Source organism: Lytechinus pictus, chromosome 14 (assembly GCF_037042905.1).
Source record: "Lytechinus pictus isolate F3 Inbred chromosome 14, Lp3.0, whole genome shotgun sequence".
NCBI lineage: Eukaryota > Metazoa > Echinodermata > Echinoidea > Temnopleuroida > Toxopneustidae > Lytechinus > Lytechinus pictus.
In genome coordinates, this window is record NC_087258.1 from 25739258 (window position 1) to 25766441 (window position 27184).

Here is a 27184-nt window from a genome sequence, read left to right on the forward strand (position 1 = left end):
ATTAAATGGTAAAAAGGAAAGTGGGATACAAAACAGACAGGGAATCTCTACAAAACTTGGGAAAGGAATAACCATGTGTTATACAAGTAGCCCAGTATGCTATACTCACTTTGTTGGGAGCCGAGGAAGATGTGATACAGAAGTTCATCCATGGTTGACGGGTCTCGGTACTCTCGTTGGAACTGAAACGCTTCAGCAGTTAACCTTCAAAATTATGAAATGAAAATACATGCACGATACATTGAACCTCATTCATCATTCACAATCACTTTCTGAAACGAAAACTGTCCTAACCAGCCACTGAAACTGATTCAGTAGGAATCATTTTATCGTTACTATCGATGTCCAGATTTTTCCAGGAAGAGTTCTCAGAAATATTGTAGAACGGTTTATGCAAGCTGCTATTGGGATTATTAAATGAGAGCCATTAGCCACTAACAGAAGTAGAAAACATGGTCCCCCTTTCAGAAATGTTATTATTTTCCCTAATCATGAAGTGAATTATACTAACTTACAAAATTCATGAAGGTGCTGTGTCGTGTTTTTTTTATCTAGCCTTGTAATGAGTGGGTTATGTGCTTGAAACCACCGTGGCTTAGCAGTGGCAAGGCGTCAATCCACACTGTGCCACTCTCCACCCAGGTGCGTAATGTGTATGCGGTATGATGTGGAAGTCACTGTAGCTTCTCTAGCATTGCGAGTGCAGAGATGCCAACCTAAAGGGATGGTTGTCAGGAACATTTACCATATTTGTCAGGAACAAATGGGAGTTTCTCAGGAACATCCCGCGAAGTAGCATCGTTTATACAGGGATGCCACTAGGTGTCCTCCAAAAATACTGAAACTCATCTCGGGCCGGGACAGTGTCCAAGAAAAAAAAAATTAGGGGGGTCCACCTTTAATTTTGGGATGGACACATGTCACAGGTAAAAAATTGGACAAGCAAAAAAAAAAAAAAAAAAAAAAAAAAAAAAAAAAAAAATTAGGAGGGGGGGTCTGCCCCCACCTCAAATTTAGGGGAGGGGGGGGGGGGGAGGACCAAGTGGCTTCTTACCTTGTTGTGATTGATGACTTTGAAGTCAATTAGCATGATTAGGTTTGAAAAACTGACGGTAGTTAGTTGTGTGTTTCTCATAGAACGCTAGACCAAAAGCTTCAGTCTCTGTATTTTGGTTGTTCAGCTGAACCGCGTTGGCTCCACTCACCAATACATAGACTGAAGAGTTGTTGGCCCGTACATTAAGACAACGTATCAGCTAACCCAGGGAGCTCTGGGCTAGCTGATACGTACGTAACCCAAGGAGCTCCGGCCCGCTTTTCGGGCCGGAGCTCCCTGAGTTCCGTATCAGCATGCAGCAGTAACGTTAGATCTAACATTCGGCGGAAACCCGATTTTCGGATCGTTTTTGGTACATCAAATGTCACATTATGAAAAAATAATTACATCCAAACTTACGAGAAAATATATAAAATTCAGAAACATCGTACCTTAGACCGCAGTTACCGCTAATTCCTTTCAAATGATGATCAAAACTTAGTCATCCTCGATTCCTTCGTTGGTCATCGTAAGTTGCCATCTTGGATGACGTCATCATCTTTACAGTCGTATTTACCAGTCGCTATTATACCGCGATTCGTGCCGCTGATTTGTGCTTGTCTATGTGCGTGCGTTCGGAACTTGTCGCTCGCATTGATTGGCCAGGATATCGATAATTCTAATCAGAAAGCCTTGATAAAAGCATAACTCAATGAACGTAGTAGGCAGTGCGCGCGTTTATAAATTATAGTAGAGAAACTCCCGTTGGTTTACCGTTGGCCACACACACGCTGCATGCACGATATATGTATACACAATACACGCATATACATGCACAATACACAATACACGCATATACTATATACACATGCACAGCAAAGCAATACACAATACACATGTATTGTAGTTGTTTATTTCCGTAACCTTTTTATTGTTGCCGTAACACCGTAATTGGAGGAATAAAATCGGAACAAATACGGCGAATCCGTAACGGTTGGCATCTCTGCGAGTGCCTCACATAGCAACTGGCTGGAATACTCCCCAGAGAATGGAGCATATGTATATGTGTTTGGGAACGACTGATTAAGTCCAATGGCCTTAACCAGATTATCAACATAAATATATATAGTACAGACAGTGCTATCCTCTCATCAACCATTGCTTACCCATTTGCCAGGAGCACGGTAAGGTGGAGCTTGATGTCGTCTGGGGTGTCCAGGGCAGGCCGAACACACCGCACGTAATGCAGCGCCATCTTAGCCTGGCCATGGTACAGAAAGGTCTTGATAATGCGAGTGTGTTGCCATGACAACAGATCGTTGTTTGTGTTGGGGTCAAGCAGCATGGCGAGAGCCTCCTGTTCATACATTCAGATAAGGAGAAATCATATAGGGGTAGAAGGGTAATTCCATAAAATATGTGGGTCCTTACCCAAATCGTTCCCCCAAAAAAGGGAATGTTCCTATTAAATAAAAACACAATAAGAAATAGAGTAAGATGAAAAAAAAACAGAAATAGAAGGAATAAAAAATAAAAGCCAAATGGAAGACTCACCTCATAATCTCTGTGATCAAGAAGCCAGAATGCTTGTAGCAGCTTTGTCAGACCAAGAGGGAGGCTGAACACTTGATGGAATTTTTCAATATCCTCAACCATCTGTATAAAAACAATGCAACAAATACATACATAAAATATTTTTAAAAGGTAAAGATCCCTTACACTAACTACCACTCCCCCCCCCAAAAAAAAACCCCACACATACATCACAGTGACTGTGCACACAAATTAAAAATTTGAATCTATGAATTAACGATAAAATTAATCTATATACATGCATAATGTACTAACTTGATCATAAGCTATATTATACAGGTGCAGGATAACCCCACCCCCTCCCTCTTGTTGCAAATAAATATTCAATAACAAGATACAGAGATGAAAAAAAAATGTCTTAGATCAACAAGGCTTATACTAACCTCAGAATGTTTGGCATCATGGCTGACTGATATGATGTCGAGGAGAAGATATCCCACAATGCAATGCTTGGTTGCCAAGGGAACATTCTCCAAAAGGAACATGTCAAGAAGTGCCTGAAAAAGTAAAAAAAAAACAGACAAAGAGGTTTTGTAAGTCATAAAACTAATAAACCAGACACTCAGGAAAATATCCATAGCATTGATTTGGTTAAACAGAGGTTAACAAAGACCACACTTTTATGGAGTGCCAGTAGCCGATTATTTGGGCCATTACCTTTTTCTGAAAAGGTATTACGAGAAGACAATTAATTTCAATGAAGTCTAAGATACATTAACACTTTAATGCATGTTGAATAAGGCTGCTGAAATCTAATATTACAAAAAAGAGGGGACTAAATTCTTGTTTAGCCTGTGGTCAAACCCAGGTTAAAATTTTCAGAGTGCAGCACAATGGGAGTAAATTTCTTGCTGAAGGAAACATGCCATGGACGGGACTTGATTCCATGACCCTTTGATTGAAAGATGAGAGTCAGAACCACTAGACCATGACATGCCCAGTTATGATAATTATAATAAAAGATTTGTGTAGCGCACATACATGTATCTGTTGATGACACTCAAGGCGCACAATCAACTACTTATACAATACAGAAAATGAGATGAATACATACACAGAAATTGAACAAATTAACAAGAAAAAAAAAAACACAATCAGTTACAGTTGGTCGTCAAAATAACAAGTAGGCCAGATCCCACAACAATTAAGGAAATACTTCCTTCATGAGGTAAGTCTTCAATTTGTTGTGGAATAGCTCTCTCGACTGGCAAGACTTAATGTCCGATGGGAGCACAACTATAAATGCAGAGTTCAACTCACATGAAGGCTTGGAGGGGGGTACGCTCCTGTACCCCCATGATCCTTCCGATCCCAGAGAGAGGTGAGAGAAGGCCCCGCCTCGGATACAAGGCCATCAATCAGCATGATGTCACTGTTTCCGCTATTCCTAATGATCAGGATAAAACATTAAGATCAATTAGCATTCCAATGACCTACATGTATGCTCACAACATTTACAAATTTAATGTTAATAATTGATCATATTATAAGGATTAATATCAATAATGTGTTCTGGAAGGTATTTAGTTCCCCACAGGGTTACCAAAATGGTAAAATACCAACACTCAGTAACTCAAGAAAAATAAACTGCTGTTTGACTGTGGTCAAATTTATCTATCAGATATTAAACACAAAAAGAGCCATGACCTCTATGACCTTGTGACCTCCAAACAATTAACTTTATCTTCACACCCCTATAAGCATACATGGGCAAAGTTTGATCATCGCCACTCTGATATGCATACATGTCTTAGAGTTGGACGAACTGATGGGCAACCAAAGAATATAATGGCCCGTATTCTGAAGTCAGGTTTAACTTAGACCATGGTCTAACTGTGCTAAAATTATGGGAAGCCAAAAGTGTCAAAATTTTTATTAAGTTGTTTGTTTCTTATATTCACTGTGCTCTTTCCTGATTCTTCAATGGTGAAGACAATCATCTATTTATACTTCTTAGATGATTATGAATGATTTGAGTCAAATGAGCTGAAATATGATATCCCTACTGTTAGTGATTTATGTAACAATTGGCTATCCATCGTTAAACCACAACTTTAAACCCGAGTTTAAATTAAACCGACTTCAGAATACGGGCCAATGGTTCTGGCAACACCCTTGATGGGCAGAGGCATAAAACCCGACTACAAAGTTATGGAACTCACAAAATAAGGTTCTCAGATGATCACTTGAATCTTTTACGTTTGGTACAATAAAAAAATTTATATATACCTGCACATTCTGGAAAGCTCTGCTCTTCGCTGGGCATATGTCTGACGTAGGAGGGAGGATGGGTAGCAGAATTGGCCATGAAGAGGTGATCCAAGGTCATCTGAAAATAAAATTATAAATATCTTGTAAATGATTCAAACTACATACTGTCTTCAGTAACATCATAATTGCCTTGTGATAATCATCAAAATCATTGCCATCATAGTCATCATCATCATCATTGTCATCATCATCATCATAATCATCATCGTCGTCATGGTCATAATCGTCGTGGTGATCATCATCATATCACTATCAGCATCATCATCATCATCATCTTCATCATCGTCATCATCATCATCATCATCATCATCATCAACATCATCATCATCATCAACATCATCACCATCATCACCATCATCATCATCCTCATCATCGTCATCCTACCTCCACATTCTGGTAGTAGGCCACTATGACTGAACCACAGCACCATCTGGAGGTGTTGGGAGAGTAGAGTGACCACGCCCAACTTGGTCTCCAAATCCTTCACACCTAGAAGAGAGCACAATTCAAGAAAAAGTCATAAATCACAAGGCATTCCACTTAGAATTGATAAAGTTTGAAAATCATCTGGAATGAGCCATTTCGTACACACAATGTGTTTTCAATGTCTGAAACGAAGTTGAAAGAGTCTGAATTCAGACTATGGTATGAAATGAGGCTTCCCTGAATCATACATGGTGAACTAATGCATACTTGCCGACTTTAGAGAAAAAAAAAGAGGAATCAATTTTTCAGAGTAACGAGCGTGTGACATTTTGCGGGGGAAAGGGTGTGGGGTTACCCCCCTGCCACGCCCACGGTTAGAAATTTTTGGAATTTTAGAACGTGAATGGGGGTTTTCCTTCACTTTTGAAGTGCCTTTTACCTGTCCACAAAGAAAAAAAATCTTAATTTTGTCCCCGTGTAATGAAACAGGAAAATCAACAGGATTCCTTTCATGAAATTGTACCAAATTTTTAGACTTCAAAAACATGTAGATCTATTTCCATTACAATATTGTACTAACTGGATATATCCTGAATGAAAATTTGGATGAGATTGATAGAAGTGAAATAACTGGATATTTCTAAGAATACTCCTTCTTGTATTTCTGATTAATTTTGGGTTTGCTCATTTTTTACTTTATTTCACGAAAACAGACTACTAGTAACAGTCTAAATGCACATGTACATTGTAACTTACACATGAACTTAGAATCTTTGCAATTGCAAATGCACCGGTACGGTACTCACTCGCTGTCATTAAAGGGAGCTCCGGCCCGCGAAGCGGACCGCGGCCGCGAAGTGTGCCGGATCTCCCGGGGTTTACACTGTCACTGTGTTGTACTGCCCACTGCACTGTCTGTATAACGATCGGAATCACGGTCACAATCCAAACGATGCATTGGCGACGGTATCCACTTTCCACACACTAAATTTGTAATTTTTGGCTTTAAAATTCCACGGAAAAACTATATCCTTTGGCCATTAGCATTAGACCGACGATCGTTGAGCTGGATCTTACGTTTGCACACGTATTATGCACTTATTTAATGCATGCAGCGCGGTATCGTGACGTCCGGCGACGTCGCAGCATGCATTGTATTTACACGTGTTGTCGCTCTAGCTGTGTTTGCACGCGCTTATGCAATGTGCGCGCCATGTGAGATAGGCAAAGTGAAAAACTACATACAAGAGTGTGTTCAGTTGGTGGAAAAATACTGCTATTTGGGTTATCGCGATATCCAGGTGCCCGCTTCAGTTTTGTCTAACCTTCGCTCCAGCCGTTTTTTCAATATTATCAATGTAAAAATTAATGAAAATCAGAATTATGGGGTTGATATTCGTAATGCGGAATTGGCAATAAAAAATCGGGATGATTCCGCCAAAATCGGGATGGTTGGCAAGTATGCTAATGTGTGCAAAATTGACAAAATGCCCTCTTTTTGAGCAAGTTTCATAAGCTAATCCCTATGCAGAAATATAAATGGACAAACTACATTTTCTAGCTATTTTTCAAAAGGGCTAATGGCTTCTAAATGGCTATAAGAAAGGGACAATGCACTCAGGCATGCATCATACTGGCTACTCTTGTGATGTCATAAATGAAAGCAAGCATGGCTTCTTTGACTGTGTGATCAATTTCAATTCGTTTCATACTGACAACCCATTTCATAAAACAAATAATGCACATTTACAATTTGTGATATTAGTGTCGATGCAGTCATCTCGGGTATTCACATTATTATGCAAAAAACAGTCAGTGCAAATCCCTCATGCTTATTGCACATTGTAACATCCTCAAATGCGCTGGATCACCACTAACACACTAAAAATCAGTGCATTATTTGTATTGTACATTTTAAAAGTTTAATACTTGATAGTTTACCTTGATCTGTCGTGGTTCCTGATTGGTCGAGTAAAGCTTGGAAGAGATCTATCATGTGACACAGCTGAGTAGAACAGGTCTTGAGTAGTTTGTAAGAATGGGAGTCTAACGTCGTCCCATAGCCATCATACAGCGGGACGCCTAATTTTTTGGGAAAATACATGGATAAAATTTATATCTAACATCTATTAATACAGGTCTGTTAACCTCTAAAAAAGGGAAAATTGCATGAATTGACACCAACATTTTATTTGAAAAGAATTGGCAGGTTAAAAATAATATCAGTTAAACAGATACCTGTAGACTAACACATCACATAAATGAAATCGATCGGTTGTAAAAACTCTTGGATTAAATAAAAAATAATAATAATATATTAGTACACTCTTGGATTATTTACCTGCTGAAATGATTGTGGAATACATCGAGCATACCTCAAAAGAAAGAGAATGACTCGATGAAACTAAGTTTGAAAATTGGATCATCACAGCGGGCATCGCAGCTTCGCAAAGTCAGCCATTGTTATACTGACTGTAGGCTCAAAAATGATAGATGGCGCTGCCGTAATGCAAGACGAGGCCTACGCCTAGCGAGCTACATGTGTTGTTGTTTTTTTCAAAAAAAAAAAGAACAAGACAAAATGGTTGCGCTGTGCCCTGATTTACTGGAAAATTATCCTGTCTCAAGATCTTTTGGGAAATTGGGTAAGATATTTTCATAAAAAATAATGTGGTTGTAGGTAGACTATATTGGAAAATGTATGCAATCAAAGTGAGTTAGTGTAGGAATTCTGATTTTAGATTGAAATCTCATTTGCCCACGTACTAGATAAAAAAAAAAAAAAAATCTCGGCAAGTGTGCGTCCGGATAATAGAAAGATCCCGACAAGAGAGGTCAGACTGCAGTTGATTTACCCAACCATTCTCATGAATAAGATGGCTTCAAATGATACTGATATTATATACATAGATAAAAGATCCTTTTTGATCAGTAAGAAGGAGGCGGCGTGACTCAGTCAGTTAGAGCGCATGTTTCGGATAAGATCGTAGATATCAACGTGAGGGGTTCAAGTCCAGCTCATGCCGAAACGCGTCTTACAAAAAATCTGATGCTATAGCATTGTGTCAGCGTGCCTCACCACTGTATTCAGTGCAGGTGTGAATGCAGTTGGAAAACACTCCGTCCATCGGAAAGGACGCAAATGTTGGTCCCGTGTATAGGAGAGTCACAACCTATGCACGTTAAAACCAATACATTATTCAATAGTAGGGTGTTACCCGATGTATTGCACCTCGCCGGTCCCGGCCAAAATTCAGGCCAAGTCAATCTTGACGTTCATATGTCATAATAATCAATATAATGATTGTGGGCATTAACGGAAAGACATGACAAAGACAAGAAGTAAGTAAAACATTTGTTTCTATCATACTCACATATTTCATCCACAGTCTGTTTGATACTCGCCACTTTACCCCACGACCATTCCAATATCGAACGGAGGTTCATACCGGATGTAAAGTCTGAATGAATACGAATAGAGAAGACAGTATGTAATCTAAATATAAAAAAAACTTTGGTGAAACCACTCAAAGACATGAAGTGAGTTGAATTGAGTTAAAGTAATTGATCTAAATATATGCAAACTAATAGATTCAATGCAAGCCTGATATAGTAAACAAGAAATACTTGCTGATATTGTTTAAAGACCACAGTTGAAATAATTGATCAACACAAGTGCAAACTGAGAGACTCAATGCAAGCCTGATACAGTCAACAAGAAAAACTTGCTGATATTGCTCAAAGGCTCCATTCAAACTGACTAATGAAGTCTGATTAGTGCTGATTAATATTCGAATTTCAATGTTAGTTGATTATCGCCAGTGAAATATTGACAATAATGCAATATATTGCCAAGTCTGAAAATTCATTATAAGTATACGTTCATTATGAGCTGCAATTCAGAGAGAGCAGGAAAGGGGGAAATTAAAGTAAGGCTTTCATCAATGCTTGTCCATGAAAAGTGGGTATTTGGGTTCCAACTTCAAATTTGAAGTTCTGACCTTGTTCAAAGCAATACAGAGCAGCATTTTGGTCAATAAATATTCGGCAAGATTATGGTCATATTGTGTCATCGTGATATATCAACATAATCAAAAACCATTAATGAATATTCAGTATTTTGTCATTACTACATAATTTCGATATCATTGAAATCTCACACAGCCCTAAGTCTGATGCAAACGTTACATACCTCCTTGACTCCAACTTGATATACAGGCAACCAGAAACCCTAGCTGATTGTGTTCCAGGGCCAGGGTGAGAAGATCTTCTCTTTGTTGTACCTGATAAGAATTATAATAGCTTTAATTATTCTAGAGCATACAGTCTGGTCAGAAAAGACTTTTTGTAAAAAAATTTCATTATCCCCAAGTTAAAACCCAAATACTACTTAATTCATTAAGGCATCGTGGCCCTCGTATATGTAACAATCTTTCTGATAATATCAAGTGTTCAACTATATTAACTTCATTTAAAGCCAAGTTAAAAACCTGTATATCAGTGAATAGTCACAATAATTTTTTTCTGCCTACTTCTACACTTACCCCGACTGTCCCCCATCCCCTTGTATGTATGCTGATGATTGCTGATGCTGTGTGTATATTTTTCATTTGATTTTCAGATGTATTTTATATTATTTTACTGGGAGCTACAACTCACAAGTTCTTATGAACTTTTCAGTAGTTTCCGTTTTTCTCTTAGACATGTAATTTTCATTCTTGTACATATTGAATATTGTTTTTTTATATTGGTGAGAAAATAAATAAATTGAACTAATTGTATTGAAAAAAATGAAAATTGTGACTATTATTTATGCAGAAGAAGCCTCTAAGATGAGAGGTACAAAGTTCTTGACCCATCGTTTGGCCCATATTCACAAGAGGTTTCAATTGTACCATGGTACAAAACCATGGCCTACGCAAATTTGTTGTACTATTGCGCTTCCTTCTGAGTGCCCTTTGACCAAATCATGCAATTAATTTTTTATATTATAGTGCACACGATGAAATAACGTAATTATGTACAAATATCTGTGCAGACCATGATTTTGTACAATGGTATAATTGAAACCTATTTTAAGAATATGGGCCTTGAAGTCCCAAGACTATTCTTTTTTTAACTTTATTTCTATCATAATCTATCACAAAAGGTAAGGTTATTATCTTTCTGTTTGAAAGAGGGGAGGGGGTGGGAATTGCATGGCAGATTATTTCCAAAAGGTGAAGAGAAAAATGGTAGAAAATAGGAATAAAACGTCGTAATTAGTTAAAACCTAACCTGACTAATACTGCTAGGTATCTGTTCAGCAAAGCTTCGCCTGGGGATGAGGTGGGCATTCCAGCATCGCAGGTAAAATGGGCGTGGCTCCCTGAGGAGGGTGGGGCCCTGGTTACACATATCGGCCAAAATCTGTAAAGAATAACAGAAGATAAGACATGTGTAGAAATATGGTGATCATGACTGTGAAAGTTGGACAGAAGTACAATAAAAGTTTAAAGCTGTGAATTTTTAAAGCAACCATCAACTAGAAATATCACTGAAGGTGATTAATGCACCTGCCTCGTGCCATTACCATGGCAATACAAAATCCAACACATTTGGAACAATAGATCTTGCATGTCTTTACCACAAGACCAATGTTTGCACAAAATTTAATATGCAGCAATCAAACACTGAGAAGGCAGTTCTAAGCGCAAGAGTATTGGCATAATATTATAGTAACGCAGTTTCCAACTCATGCTAAAAATATGTATTGCACATCCTAACCTCAAGACTAATTAATATGTGTGCAAAATTTGATGAGAATTGATTAAAACTAAGGAAGTAGTTTGATTAGCAACACTTGCCTTAGACCAACCACCTGACTGTACACTGATTCCTATATACCCCATTCAAACTTTGTTTGGCGGGGTATAAGTAAATCATCAAACCCCATTACGAATTTTGTTGACATAATCTGGTGAATGGTCCTTTCACTAAGATATCTATGGTTTCACAAAAACAGTACAGCCATACAATGAAAATTCTTCCGACAGTCGTGGCCTGTACATGTACGACACATGCTGCTATGCTGGGTCGACCATAAGGTGTGTGAGCTGGGAGCTCTCAAGTAAAATGTAAGGTGAAACTTGATTATCAGCATTTTTAAGTTAAGTTAAAGTCGTTTGCCTAAAAGGTCCAGAATTGTTGATCGTACCCTTGGAAGAGTATACCTCTCATCACATGCAAATATTTCTAGTATGAAATTAATTCATGCCTAAAAGGAACTTTACCTTTCTTTGCATTCCCAGGAAGCCTGCATGGACGAGACTCCCTTCAGCGAGGCAGACCACATTGAAGCTAAGGGATGACGGGTGAAGGTGTGATTCAGGTACTGACTGGCAAGTTGATTGATACTTTGTTAAACTGCCCTTATCCAGGTGAACATTCTGATGAAAAGAGATGATTAAGAAAAGTGAAAAAAAAAAGAAAAGTAAAGAAAGCAACAATCTAATCAATCAACCAACCATGCTTAAGGTCACAACTCAGAGTGGCGACCGACCGATTAGTAGCCTGCTCGGGAGCCGCTGGAATTTAGGCATTGCCAAACTCAAACTATTTTTGTAAAAGTCGAGCGGGCTGTAAAAATACTTAGCGGTGGCTGAGCAGTTCCCGGTCGATTACCCATTACTCGAGGCCAATTCTGGGTCAAATCAGGGAACTTTTATGTTTGACGTCCAAGCAGTCATCGGCTGATGACCCACCAATTCTCGGGCGGTCTCCCACAGGCCACCGGCTTATTTTTAGGTAATCGCCTGGCTGTTCTTGAATTTGCTGCGAGATCATCGACATATCTCTGACCGGCAAGCGGCAGGCCGATGACCGCTCGACAGCCGTTGATCCAACAAGTTCAATTTTTTACCTAAATCGTTCGACGCCGACCACTCGATTACATCGGCGGCAGGAAGGCGACCGCCCGGGCAACGAGCGTATTTAGGGCGGCGAGTGAAAAGTGAACAGGCGCCGCCAGAATTTTAACTTCGTGCTAAATCTTGAGCGATGACCCCTAAAACCAAAGGTGCCTGAGCGGCCACCGCTCGGTGACCGACCCAAATTGATTGACAACTTGCCGCCCAGTCGCTGAGCAGGCTAATTTTTGGAGTTGTGACCTTAGCCTTAACGTGACCATTTAGGTTCAACTGGGGACCAAATCTGTTGCAGTTGTATTCATATTGAACGGAACACTGCTTTTGTAAAGTGTTTCATATTTCATCATGTTCTCTACTTTCAGTACTATTTTCATATTTATTAAATCAATTTGTTTTGTATATTATCACCTACATGCAATTCAGTTTCTTGTAAATATTGTACAAACTGATTTTTAACTTGTTGCCCTCAATGACACAAGTGTGTATGCAAAGTGGTAACTATTGCTAAATGAGCTGAAAGTGAAATTGAAATATATAGAGACAATACTAGAAATACAAATTATTTACCAGAGCAAAATCTGGAGATGCTGCATCTATCACTGCTTCCAGGTTGTAGAAGGAGAAGTAAGGAGGGGGCTCGGTGAGCTCATCACACCTGAAAACATGAACAAGAGCTAAAGTTCAAAGGTCATTTTTTCAAAATAACGTTTTCTGCTCTCCATATATTATGCCTCCAGAATTTTGCGAATATTATAGAGGATGGACTTTCGTACTTTGAGGGAAAAATGGATGAAGTCCCCTATACACATGAGAAATATGACTAGTATGCAATGAATGCAACGATTACCTGTCATATAAACAAAAATATAATCAGTAGGTAAAAAAGTAGCAATAAAGATCAAAGAGGGCAGAGAATGATTTGCGGTGTCCTGGATTTCTGTGTTGACAGGAACAACTCTCCTATTAAAAACATGTCAGGTATGCAATATATGAAACCACTGCCCTTCAAATCAGTCAATAGTCATTATTATAAACCACTTACTTGATGAATGAGGGCATCTGAGCCTGGTAATAACGGTCAAGATCAAAGAGGGCAATGAAATGGTTTGTGGTTTCTTGAGTTTCCATATTGGCAGGGCAACCTTCCCACACAAATACTGCTAGACTCAAATCCTTTGGGTTCACTGTACAATCAAATCACACACAAAAAAAAGATAAATGAATTGGCAATTCTTCCATGGGTGTTCAAAGATCACTTAAACAACTTTACAAACAATTGGAATATGATGAGACCCATGATGAATGGGTCTCTCTCAAAAAAATATTGGATATTGAAGCCAAATTTGATTTATGAAGTTTGATAACTTCCTTACCGAAAGTTTAGAACATATTACAATTAAAAAAAAAAAAAAAAATTCTAAGCATTAGAAAAAATTTTTGAATCACATTTTTGGCACTTCATTTTCCAAAGCCATGTTACTTTATGAGCAGTTAAATTAGACGCTCCTCAGGCTTACCGAGGAATCTACATAGTATCATTATGGTTACATATATGTGCATTAGCACTCATGAATGAATAGTACTTCACATTAACTTTTTGTAAAGCAATCCCTGAATCAAACTTCATCCTCCAAACTCAGTTTTTTTTTAAAAAGGTAAAGTCCACCTCAGAAAATTGTTGATTTGAATCAATAGAGAAAAATCAAACTAGCAAAACGCTGAAAATTTCATCAAAATCGAATGTAAAATAAGAAAGTTATGATATTTCGAAGTTTCACTTATTTTTAACAAAACAGTTATATGCACAATTTAGTCACGTGCAAATGAGAGAATCGATGATGTCGGCCACTCACTGTTTCTTTTGTTTTTTTATTGTTTGAATTGTACAATATTTCAATTTTTACCAATTTGACAATATGGACCAACTTAACCCTAATTCTCCCGGGGGGGGGGGGGGGGGGCCATTATGGCCCCCCCCCCCTCGACAATTTTCGCGATATATCTGCTGCGCAAATTTTTTTGACCTCGCCGCTCACTGACTTTTTACTTTCAAGTCTCGCGCAAATTTTGAGACCAAATTTGTGACGCCCGGGTACGTGGTTACGACATTACGCAACATTATGTAAGTGCATGTCAGACCCAAAATTGCTCATAAACGTGATTTCATGTACAAATCCAATGCAAATTGTGTATTTGGCCAAAATTCATAAATGTATCATTATTTCTACTTTTAATGATTAAACTTAATTAATTTTGCCTTGTTTATGATCAGAGTTAAGTCTGGAACTATTTCCATTGAAAAATCAAAAAAAAACAAAAAGTAAAAAAACAAAGAAATACATAAGAAATTTAAAAAACAATAAAATACATAAGAAATCGGTCTTTGTACCAGAATTTTTTTCATTCACAATTGTTAGGAATGCTATAAAGAATATTTTCACCAAAAAATAGCTTTCTAGGAGCTTTATTTAGTGAATCAGAGCAAAAAGTATGATTTCATGAATAAATTAGCATAATTAATTCATATAAAATAAAAATATATGAATTCAGTGAAATATACCAATGCAACTGCGTAGATTACGTCATTCTCTACCATCATGCAAATTTTTGTTGTGATCGCGCAATCCACGGCTGAGATCTTAAGGGGGGGCCATAATGGCCCCCCCCCCCGGGAATGACAAGAATCAAAATACCCCGGGAGATTGAGGGTTAACTGTACCATACAATGTTATAATAATGGTAATACCACATGTTCAGGGAGAAATAAAACTTTGTTTCACAGGACGAGACAATGAGGAGAAAATTAGAACATATCATATTTCATATCATAAAATACAAAAGAAATAGTGAGTGAGTGATGTCACATCGGTTCCCTCATTTGCATACCAACTGGTATGTGCATCTCACTGTTTTGTGAAATTAAGCGAAACTTTAAAATGTCATAACTTTGTTATTTTACATCCGATTTTGTGAAGGTTTCAGCGTTGTAATTGTTGGATTTTTCTCTCTTTATTCAAATCAACTTTTTGTTGGGATGGACTTGTCCTTTTTTAATTATTTTAATTTGTTAGAAATCGCCATCTCACCCTCTTCCTCTGCGGTGGAATCATCATGAATCTTAAACCCTTGGGGCAACGCCCTGTCCAGGGTATAGCAGGCAAGTAGACGACTGCCCAGAGAGACCACATCATTGCTGTCCAAGGGGTTAGCGGTCAAGTAGTGCTCAAACCTACCGATGCAGTCAACAAGATCCTAGGCCAGGTTAAAAGAGAGACTTGAGTGAATCATCAAAATATAGTTGTGGGAAAGAAGCAAAATCTATTGTCAATTATTTTATTATTTTTTTAGACGTTCTATGAGAATAACATGTTTGATGTCAACAGAAAATGTTCTCAAAAAGCTCTTGAAAAAAAAAAATCTATGAAATAGTCAGGAAAGACACTACTTGAAGTTCCATGCAATCTTTTTTTTGTGTGTGTGCAGTGCATATGACTGTCAGCAGATTTAAGTACATTTATCACCAATTTGGAAATTCCAATACCTCAATGGTCATACACCCATTAACAGCTTGCCAGCATTTTAAAATTCAATGAAATATGAGGTACAGTAGAAATAGGGAGTTACAAACGCAGAAAACATGTTTTAGCGTGACTTGGATAAAAATAAGTTGCGGACCAAATTTGAAAAGGATAGCACGACGGGGAATAATTTTCCTGGTATCGCATCGCAATTGGCTCCACATTTTTGAAAGACTGCTATGCATAAAGTCTTTTGTATAGCATATTGTTTACATAGGACTGTACATTACTTAGTTGAGAGCTTTTATCTTATGACCAAATATGCTATTCAAATTTGTAAAGCAAAATTATTCCCTGCACAAAATTCAAGATCTTTGCACAAAGTTGCATAAATAAAGTCATGACATAAAGTCATAACCATGTCAGGATTTCGTCTAGGCAACTAACAACTATGGTATATGGGGAGGGGGGTGTACGCCTAAAAGAATGACAAGAAACAAATAAGATTTTTTTTTTTACTTTGAGGTTGAATGCAAACCCTTTTTTTTTTTTTTTTAAGAGCCCTGATAAAAAGACCATACCTTGAACATATGTCCGTGCTTGGGGTGTTGTATTTTCTTCTCGTAGGCGAGCTGGAATAGATGAATGTCTGTTAGAGTCTCCTGGTCATCCCTGTTTCATAGAAAAATAAATTTTAAAAGGTATCATGAACTAGTATTAAGTGAAAAAATAATCCATCTCTCTTGATGCAAAGCATATTTTTATTCATATTAGCTTTATCAGAACAACAGCAGAGCTTAAAGCAGATACTAACCAATAGCGCCATCTCGAGTCCTCAACTACTCATACCTGGCCAGTTTCCTGACCAATAATGCTAGTGTAGTCTAGTAATATAGACCCACCTGAATGATAACATGCTAATTAACTACTCAATACATTTATACCGCAATCATCATGTTACCAAGTAGCAAAACAATTACTTTTCCTCTCAAAACATTTTTATATGCTATGTAACTACAAGAATATTTATCAGGAGGCTGCAGTCTACAAGCTCCGCTTTTTAGCAGCCTCCTCCATTTCCAACCTGATATGTAAAAATCTTGAATATAATTTTTGTACAGGGATACTTGAAATATGTTTTGTTATTTATATGTCAAAATGTACAAAACAAACTGTAATTGTTGAAAATGGAAATAAACGAAATGAACAAAATGAACATTTTAGTTTCTCTATACAAATACAATTATAGGTCAATATATTCTCTGTAGTATTAGTATATATCTGAAAACGTATATATATATTTCTTTAAATGTATTCATAACACATAGTCAATGAGAGACCACACACAGTTCACTTCCCCTTTAAATAAAACCCTGGCCTTGGATGCTTTGTTGACTGGCCTTGATGTCCCTTCTTTCAGTAATGGAGATTGTTGTGTCCTCTCTTAGTTGGTAATAGAGAAGTATATATAAAATTTGTAATTGGTAGGATTTCTGAGAACACTATTTCAATGAACTTCGCATCATTCTCTTCATTGAAACAGTGCTTAACCGGTGATGCAAACAAAAATTAAATATTTTGAAGGCAAAGTAGACAAAATCAATTATAATGCTCTTTTTAAGGGACACCCTGTATAGGTGAAAAAAAAAAAGAGAGTTATATATAAGGCAACTTGTCAAAAGTCTGTCATGTCTTTTAGCGGAAATTCCCGCTAGAAGGGTGCTATGTGTCTTTTCAATGCAGCTTTCCCCGCATTCCCCATTACTTTGTCTCTCGTGAAGTGTGAAGATTAGTAATGAAAAGGCACTGGCAGGATTCAAGTAAGAAACAATTGACTTTGACTTCTGACAAGGTGCCTAAACCCCCCATTCCACAGAATCCTAGACCTCTAAAAGATTGCTGTAAGACCATGAAACTTGCTTGATCTTTCAAAGGTCTTCCAACGAACTTTCAAAGATCTCCGAGGTCTTTCACGATTCCTGATGGATCTTTCAGAGGTCTTCGTGGTCTCCAAAACTTTTTGAAACGGTTCAAAACAGTCTTTCAGCTGTCTTAGACCCCCATTCCACAGAACGGAGACCTTAGAAAGACTTAAAATTGGTGAGGTCTTACAGTGATCTTCAAGATCACTGAAATTTGTCATCTCTGTGGAATGGCTCAGAAAGACCCCTCAAAGAACTCTGAAAGACTGATGGATATTTCTTGTCTTACTGGTCCTATAGAGATCTTTCAATGGTCTTTCAGAGATCTTTATATAACAAGTGATCTTTCAGAATTCTTTCCATGGACTTTGCCTGGTCTTTCAATGATCTTTGAATGATCTTTCAATGATCTCTCAAGAGTCTTACAGTGATCTTTGCAAAAATCTTGAGAGACTGCCGAAAGATCATTGAAAGACGGTTAAGACCTTTGAAAGTTCATCAGAAGACCGCTGAAAGACTGCTGAAAGACCACTGAAAGACCATTTTCTTGTAAGACCGTTGTAAGACTGTTTTGAACCGTTTCAAAAAGTTTTGGAGCCCATGAAGACCACTGAAAGATTGGTCAAGACTCGTGAAAGACCTCAAAGACCATTGTAGGTTCATTGAGAGACCTCTGAAAGATCAACCAGAATTCATGGTCTTTCAAAGGTCTTTTAAGGGGCCATTCCACAGAGAGCAAGACCGCTGAAAGACCTTTCAAAGACCATGAATTTTGGTCGATCTTACAGAGGTCTCTCAATGAACCTACAATGGTCTCTCAATGAACCTACAATGGTCTTTGAGGTCTTACACAAGTCCTGACCAATCTTTCAGCGGTCTTCGTGGTCTTCATGGGCTCCAAAACTTTTTGAAACGGTTCAAAACAGTCTTACAAGAAAATGGTCTTTGAGTGGTCTTTCAGCAGTCTTTCGATGAACTTTCAAAGGTCTTCATAGTCTTTCAATGATCTTTCGGCAGTCTCTCAAGATTTTTGCGGAGATCACTGTAAGACTCATGAGAGATCATTTAAAGACCAGGCAAAGTCCATGGAAAGAATTCTGAAAGATCACTTGTTGCATAAAAGATCTCTGAAAGACCATTGAAAGATCTCTATAGGACTAGTCTAAGACCAGTAAGACAAGAAATATCCATCAGTCTTTCAGAGTTCTTTGAGGGGTCTTTCTGAGCCATTCCACAGAGATGACAAATTTCAGTGATCTTGAAGACCGCTGTAAGACCTCACCAATTTTGAGTCTTTCAGTGGTCTTTCAACGGTCTCCGTTCTGTGGAATGGGGGCCTAAGCGGTCTTGTTCTCTGTGGAATGGGGGTTTTAAAGGAAAATGGTCTTTCGATGAACTTTCACAGGTCTCATTAGTCTTTCCATGATCTTTCGACAGTCTCTCAAGATTTTTGCGAAAATCACTTATTGCATAAAAGATTTCTGAAAGACCATTGAAAGATCTCTATAGGACTAGTCTAAGCCCAGAAAGACAAGAAGTACCAATCACTTTTTGGAGTTATTTGAGGGGTCTTTCTGAGCCATTCCACAGAGATGACAAATTTCAGTGACAATTTTTGGTCTTTCAAAAGGTCCTTCAATGGTCTCCCCTCTGTGGAACGGGGGGATTTAAAGAAAGTTGATACTTACTTTGAATCTGAGATCACAGGACCCCTAGCGACCCAGAGGTAGCAGAAGTTCTGAGGATCATCCTCTGGTTCCTGGTAGGCGAAGTGAGTGACAGGCGATGGGTGACGGCTCAAAGGACCGCTGTAACTGTAACAGAAATTAAACGATATACAGTTGGCACATTTTGCAATTAAAAAATAATGCAGTGGAAAAGAAAGTAAAAGATTCTATACATTGTATTTCCTTTACCTTGAATAAATGTTTTGCTAAATACTATCAGAGGCTGTGGAGGCCAAGCTCCCTCCTCCCACCCAAAAAGGTTTAAAATCCTCAAATTGGTAAGGTGATGGATAAATCAACATTACTGTTGACTGGGTTTTTATGCAAATATATTATCCACTTATTTCTAATACACAATTTTTGAAAGGAAAAATGTAGCGATGAAACCGCTGTATTGTCCCAGTTGGTAGTGCGTCCAACTCACAACCGGGAGGTCGGGGGTTCACGGGGGTTCAAACCCCGGCCCCGCCAGACCAAAAGACATAAAAAGATGGGAATTGCTGATACCCCATTTGGAGTTCAACATTTCTACTGCTACACAGTGGCTGCCGGGCCCACAATCAATTGAGCAAAATTATTTTCGGATTTCAGATTTGTATTTCGAACAAGAAAAGATGAATTTTCTTTTTCAATTTGGATGGATTTTCCGGAAGTAAAATACTAATGGTTCCATTGCCAAAATAAGATTCTGAACATGAATTTTATATAGGCCTACCTTATTCCTGAATTAACCTGAGGAACATTCCCCATCTAAATACTTATAATTTTTCCTTACTCTAGAGAGCTGGAAAGATCCAAAGTTGAACCCAACTGCAAGTGACCCAACCTAACACCACTACAGTACAGAAATTGTTTAATAATGGGTGGGGCTCTTATTGAATTTATGGTGACAATTTCCCCCATGTATAATTAATGATTTTAACTTGTCTTTCTCTAGGGAGGGACACTCTTTCTTAAATGACAATGGCAATTTTCCCCCATGTAACATTAATAATTATAATTTGTACTTACTCTAGAGAAGTGTCGGCCAATCTCCATAGCTGGAAAGATCCAAAGTTGAACCCGACGGCGAGTGAGCCGATTTGAGGGATGTAGGTCAGTGAGGTCACCGAGACGTCACTGATGGGGAATGTCTTGAAGATTTTACCATCAGGTTTGCAGTAATTGAAGGAGTAATAGCTGAAGGCATCGCCTAGAGAATATCAAAGAGAAAAAATGATAAGAGGATATTAATTCATAAAAAGATTTAGGTTATACTTTGAAAAGCTGTGGTAACTCACACACCATATTGGAAATATGATGTGACTGCATAAATAAAATGGAGGCAAAATAATTAATTGCATTCAAGAAGCTTTGTATCATTAATGTCAATTTATCAAAACAACCTTTTTCTTTTCTACTTTTCAAAAATAAAATGCTATTAAAAAGTAGATGTAAGGTTCCCATAGAAATTTGAAAACAGAATTGCATGACTTTTCCATGACTAAATTGCTGCTTTCCATGACTTCCTTTCTGGCACGGTTTCCAAAATCAGACACGTTATGATGGCCTCCACCTCCCCTCACAGCCATCCGTTCCACCCACTATCTTACTCATGACATGTAAATCTATTATTATTAGTATATGGGATGTTTCTGACCAGGGTACCATAGCCATAGCCAAGAGGTTAATGCAATGCCATGACTTTTCCATGACCAAAATCCCCTTTCCATAACTTTTCACAAATTTTCCAAATTTCCTGACTTTTCCCTAACTTTCCATGACCACAAAATTTTCCAGGATTTTCCATGACTGTGGGAAACCTGAGATGATCAGATAGTCCACAAGGAAAATAGGACAAAACTAGTATAGGCAGTGGAGAACTACACAGTATGATAGCTATCACCTTGGCCTAATCAGTGGGTCGCAAGAATGAAAAATTGATTTGGTCTCCAAAAAGTTCACATGCAACTAAAGAGTTCAAAAGGAAATCCCACTAACTTTCCATCTTTCAATTTCAATAAAAAGAAAAAAAGTACCTTAAATATTTCTTTATGAAATGAAATAGGGGAGCTGTTAAGAACTCATTGCCAATATGTATACAAAGCGAAATCATCCAACAGTGAGATGAACGGCAAAATTAATTCAAATACTACAGAAGTGATAAAAAATGGCAAAATTCGCATGCAAAAATAAAGTTAACAGATTGGATATAATCTGATCCAAATATCTCTTGAAAGCACTTTGCAAAACATGCCAGTTACCATACAAAGGAGCAAAAGGCAAATCACTGCAAAGCACAGCAAACCTTATGTAACTAGGCTAATCAAGGCTATTACATATCAGTCAAAAATGAAAAAAAAAAAGCAATTTAGAAATGAGAGAGAGAGAGGGGGGGGGGAGAGACAGACAGAGATGGAAAAGGAGAAATCAACAAAGAATATCTATCTCACAACAAATACAATTACAAACAGTTGGTTGAATAAAAAATTGATTTTGAGTCAGGAGTGTCTGACAAGGAGCAAAGGAGAGAAAGAAATGGAATGCCTAAACTCCAGCATAAAAAAATCTAATACACCACTAGCACTCTGGCTAAAATCATGAGCCCGTATTCTGAAGTCGGGTTTAACTTAAACTCAGGTTTAAAGTTGTGGTTTTAAGTATGGATATCCAATTGTTACATAAATTTCTAACAGTATATATATCATATTTCAGCTAATTTGGCTCTCAAATCATTCATAAAAGTTTGTCTTGGAAGTATAAATAGATGATTGTCTTCACCATCAATGAATCAGGAAAGAGCACAGCAAACATAAGAAACATACAACTTAATACAAATTTTGACACTTTTGGCTTGCCATAATTTTAGCACAGAGTTAGACCATGGTCTAAGTTAAACCTGACTTCAGAATACGGGCCATGAGGTTATAAAAATGTATTTAAAAGTGATCAGAGGAAACAGAACTGCAACCCAAAGAATGACATTAAGACCCCATTCACAGTTGATATCCTGACCAGATTCACACTGAACCAGTTCATCGGGTCAAATTATTTGTGTTCACAGTCGGACCATCTACATGTATGACCTTTTTGTGAGAGAATTACTCTGAGGTACGTTTCATAAACCTTGTTTACAATAACATTTAAAAGCTACTGAAATCATTCAATCTGATTGGCTGATGGTAAATTTGTAATAGAAATTGTCCATTTGTTTTCATGAAACATGACCCTGATCAATGATGGGCAGAGGGTCAAAGGTTCAAATGCAATTAAAAACTTTGGGGCCCGAATTCACAAAGGTGGTTTTTGAAACATTGGTTGAACCCATGGTTTATGCAGATTTCCTGTATACATTACGCCTCATTACCGCGTATACTAAAAGAATGTCCAATGCTGATGCTCGCTTTTTTCATAGTGCGCCAAATTGAGGCCTGTTGCCATGGTTGTGTACCCTATTTACTTATAAGTCCACTGTCTTGAATTAATGAGTCCACTCTTCAAAGAGTGGACTCATGAATAAAATAACATACGTAACTATGGTAAAAGGCGTCAAATAGGCACACAGTGACAAAAGCGCGCAACAGCATTGGACATTTTGTTATATACACAGTATTAAAATAAGCGTAATTTATACAGGAAATCTGCATAAACCATGGGTTCAACCGATGCTTTTAAAAAACCACCTTTGTGAATTCGGGCCTAGATCTTTGTCAAGCCATTCAATATCACAACTACTTCAATCCTGTGCAACACACTATTAATACATCCAGGGGCCTGCTTCAAACAGAGCAACAATAGTAAGTTTACGATTATGGCAACTACCATGGAAACCTTGACTGTAATTTGCTGATGAGCCCTGTTACAATGGTACATGTAGTTACCATGATGGCAAAGTTACAAGAGTTTTTAATCCTTTATGAGGCAGGTCCCAGGTGAAGATCGCTTCCTGGAAAGGTCCCGTTCACCATTAGTGAATAAACTTGAAAACAGTGTTAAGTGGTCAAGTGGGTAACAAAACATTTGTTCCAGGCTTTATTTCATCTTAGATGTCGGGTTGGGGTTTTAATAGGGTTTTATGTCAGGTTTAGGCGAGGGTATAGTGTTAAATCCAGGGTTGAATTAACATGTGGAATTTATATTGAAGCAATTGTCGCCAGAGGAATTGTCATGGAACCGGTCATATGAACCAATTTCTTAGATCACTTTTAAGATTGTTTCGAGCATTCTCAGTCACGGTGAACCAATCCCACTGAATCTACTTTAGTTCGAACCAGTTCAGGAGACTGAGTGTGAATGGGGTCTAATCGATGCACTCACCAGTTAAACTTGCAGGGCTTGCATCTGGCATGCATTCATACAATCAAAATAAATATGTTTTCAGCATGGTGCAAAATTGATATTCTGAATTATGTTAAAGGGATGGTCCAGGCTGGAGATATTTATATCTCAATAAATAGAGTAAAATTCACAAAGAAAAATACTGAAAATTTTTATCAAAATTGTGCATTTAACTGTTTTCACAAAATATTGTTAAACTTTAAAATTCAATGACTGTTATTTGTTATCCGATTTTGATGAAATTTTCATTATTTTGCTTTGTGAATTTTACTCAATTTATTTAGATATAAATATTTTCAGACCGGACTATCCCTTTAATTTCTTCTTCTACATGAGGTGTTATAATTTGTATCAGTCTAGTTTTTTAATCAATTGACTATTAAACATGCATCTAAGAAAATTTTATGTATCATTATGTCATTTAGAAAACCTTTTAATCATGAACAAGTGAAACTAATTAAAAAATCTTTTTGATACAAAAGCATGCAGTTTTTCACTTTGGATTACTTTGTCTTATACACAGAATTAATTCCTATCTATATCACCTACTATCATCGGAGTAATTAGGAATAATATTTAAAAAAAATAATTCATGGAGGTTTACAAATTAAAGGGGAAAAAGCAAAGGATATCTTAATCTGTAGATAATTAACAATGAAATCTCAAGAAGAGTATGAGAGAAAAAGGCCTGAAATAGATTTGATGGGGCTATCTAACATTGGGAAAGGCTAGCTGAATAATCATGACCTGCGAGCTTCTGTTTAGGCTGAGGAAGTTTCAGGTACTCTACTGAAACACGGTATTCAAAACCCTGATATGCAATTACACTTTTTTTATGTCATCACTTTTATTACTAGATTCAAACTCACTATTTAGATCAAGGCAAAGATGTTCTCCTTTTGCAGCAGCCTTCAGGCGTCTCTGATCAATGTCCGGGATTCCTGGGGCTATGATCTGAGCAGGGCGTCCTCTCGTCATATCCCAGAATTCAACATCTTCATCCAGCTTCATGTCCAGCATGTACACATGGCCACCTTTGGTTCCCACAGCAACGATGCCAAAGAAACGTCGGAGTTCATCACTGAGGGCAAAGTTTGGGGATTCTACACCACCAACAGATGTCACGCAGTCAATAGCTGTCACCTGAGTAGCAGGAGGAAGATAGTAATAATAATAATATAGGTAATTTCGGAACTGCGTACCCAGGCATTGCAATTTGGTCTCAAAAGATGAGCAAGACTTGAAAGTAAAAAGTCAGAGAACAGCGCGGTCAAAAAAAAAATTTGTGGAGGGGGGTTCAAATTGACCCCCCCCCCTCAGTATAATAAGGGTTAAATGAAGATTATAATCTCTTTGTAAGAGAAACACTGGGATACATGCATGTCAAGTTTTCAGGATAACAGGGGCCCGTCTTACAAAGAGTTATGATTGATCCGATCAATAACAACTATGGAAAGCCAGAAACGTCAACATCTAAAATGCATGTTTGTCCAAAATATTTTCTAGGAATGACGTATATTCATACATTCACGGTTTTCTTGACCATTCAGTTTGCTTCTCTCTGTTTTAAAAGGACATTGGGCTAATTTCCTAAAGAAAAAATTATGACATTGATGGATTTCTACATACTTGAGACTGATCAGATCAATCGTAACTCTCTGTAAGACGAAGCCTAGGAGTGACATCACAAAAAGGACAAAACTTTCACACATGTAGGAGTACAGCCCAGCACACACTACGATGCGACTGCACTTACATGTAGATCCGATGGCAAAAAGTTGCCAATTGCATCTCTGTGCGATAGCATCGCAGGTCAGCGCACACATTGCAACAGCCCTGAAACACACTGCATCTCCATGCCATGGCGCCTTTTGCGTGTATGTTGTCAGCCCTGCAGCTGCGCAGCAAATTGGTCATGGTGGATAAATCTGATTGGCTGAAATAAGCAACATTGCAGAAAAATTTGACATGCCAAACGTCTTAAATTTGGTCTACGATTCTTCAAAAACAAAGCGGGTCACAGTAGCAGCACATTGTAGGCCGGGGCACACTCTGCGATTTTGCTGCAATCGGATCTTAGTGCAACCGCCCTCTTGTAGCATAGTAAGCACTGGGCTTATGACACCTACAAATCGTTGATCTTTTAGCCAGTCTGGCCCCTGAAAATTGAACATGATTTTTTTACAATATAACAAATCTCCACTTACCACATGTGAAAAGTTGACGACAGTGAGGAGTTTCGACGAGTGTGGCCTGAAACGACACACCATGCCCTTCTTGGATGCGGTCTGAAGCCCGACCAGGAGCTGGTACGATCTATGACAGGGGTAGTCTCTGACACAGGTGATCGTTGCCGAGGACCCCGCCACCTGGCTGAAGTTGAAAGATGCCAGCCGGTTGCCAGACCTGGTGCAGATCACGTCCAAGAAGCTGTCCGTGGCCACCCATCCTCTTTTACCATCTACAAAACAAATGGAATTATTTCGTTGATTGAAAATGAACTCATATCATGGCAGTTAACAATATTTCAGAAGATATTCAGAAGTAGGTAGCACCCAGGCCAGGGGCCCCATTTCATAAAGGACTTGCAACTGTTGTAACTTTGCCATTATGGCAACTACCATGGAAACCACAATTATGATTGGCTGCTGAGCCCTGTTACCATGGTAGTTGCCATTATGGCAAAGTTACAACAGTTGCTAGTCCTTTATGAAACGGACCCCTGGTCTTTTTTTAGGGAAATGTATCAACAAGGAATTTTGACGCAAATTTCCAAGTGTGCTGAAAACGAAATTTCAATTTCTCAATATCTTTGATATAAAGCCAGGTCATTTTGATGAAATGAATGAAACACATTGAAAACTCTCCTTTTTAAAATCTTAAATTCAAATCTCACATTATTCCAATTCAATTTCAATTCAATCATATTACAAGCATCTGCATGAATAAAAAAAATTGCATTAAATTTGCACACACCAAAATTTGCACAATGCAAACCTGCTATAATAATAATATATAAATTTATAGAGCCCAGAAACTATTCCATAAAGTATATATTCTACTGCGCTTTATGGGACTCCTAAAATGCTTGATATTAATTAAATAGATGTGTTTTGAGCTTTGATTTAAAGTTGTTTACGGATGCTGCTTTCCTAACTTCCAGGGTAAACTATTCCAGAGCTTGGGGACTACACAAGCAAATGCTCGATCACCTAGTGTTACTTTTGTTTTGAAGGATGGAATCTGTAAAAGCAGATGATGAGTATGAAAGAAGTTAAACTTTAAAGTTTAATGCAGCTTTATATCTATTTACAAGAGAAGAAAATACACTGCTTGGTTCTTGTGATAACTTGAATATATATATGTATATATATATCGGCCAATATCTATGTGACATTAGACATTAAGACAATTTTATCACACTTTTTAAAGATAATAATAATATAGGGTATTTATATTGCGCACA

General features: G+C 37.8%; 1 protein-coding gene across 4 annotated transcripts in view; it reads right to left on the reverse strand.

Annotated features, from left to right (window-relative positions):
- LOC129276867 (protein ELYS-like) overlaps positions 1 to 27184 on the reverse strand; it is a 60836-nt gene that overhangs the window by 25118 nt on the left and 8534 nt on the right. For 2 of the 4 annotated variants that reach the window (XM_064109858.1, XM_064109857.1), the window contains exons 3-23: positions 25926 to 26179; positions 24588 to 24861; positions 23698 to 23721; positions 20413 to 20593; positions 19363 to 19488; positions 16334 to 16424; positions 15321 to 15486; positions 13277 to 13418; positions 12802 to 12889; positions 11599 to 11754; positions 10604 to 10735; positions 9519 to 9609; positions 8701 to 8787; positions 7268 to 7408; positions 5285 to 5389; positions 4859 to 4958; positions 3890 to 4016; positions 3013 to 3126; positions 2591 to 2692; positions 2203 to 2393; positions 110 to 204 (exon numbers count right to left, since the gene is read on the reverse strand). In XM_064109858.1, the coding sequence (XP_063965928.1) occupies positions 110 to 204; positions 2203 to 2393; positions 2591 to 2692; positions 3013 to 3126; positions 3890 to 4016; positions 4859 to 4958; positions 5285 to 5389; positions 7268 to 7408; positions 8701 to 8787; positions 9519 to 9609; positions 10604 to 10735; positions 11599 to 11754; positions 12802 to 12889; positions 13277 to 13418; positions 15321 to 15486; positions 16334 to 16424; positions 19363 to 19488; positions 20413 to 20593; positions 23698 to 23721; positions 24588 to 24861; positions 25926 to 26179 (2787 nt within the window). The remainder of the gene's footprint in view (positions 1 to 109; positions 205 to 2202; positions 2394 to 2590; positions 2693 to 3012; positions 3127 to 3889; positions 4017 to 4858; positions 4959 to 5284; positions 5390 to 7267; positions 7409 to 8700; positions 8788 to 9518; positions 9610 to 10603; positions 10736 to 11598; positions 11755 to 12801; positions 12890 to 13276; positions 13419 to 15320; positions 15487 to 16333; positions 16425 to 19362; positions 19489 to 20412; positions 20594 to 23697; positions 23722 to 24587; positions 24862 to 25925; positions 26180 to 27184) is intronic. The other 2 variants (XM_064109860.1, XM_064109859.1) reach the window with 1 other exon arrangement.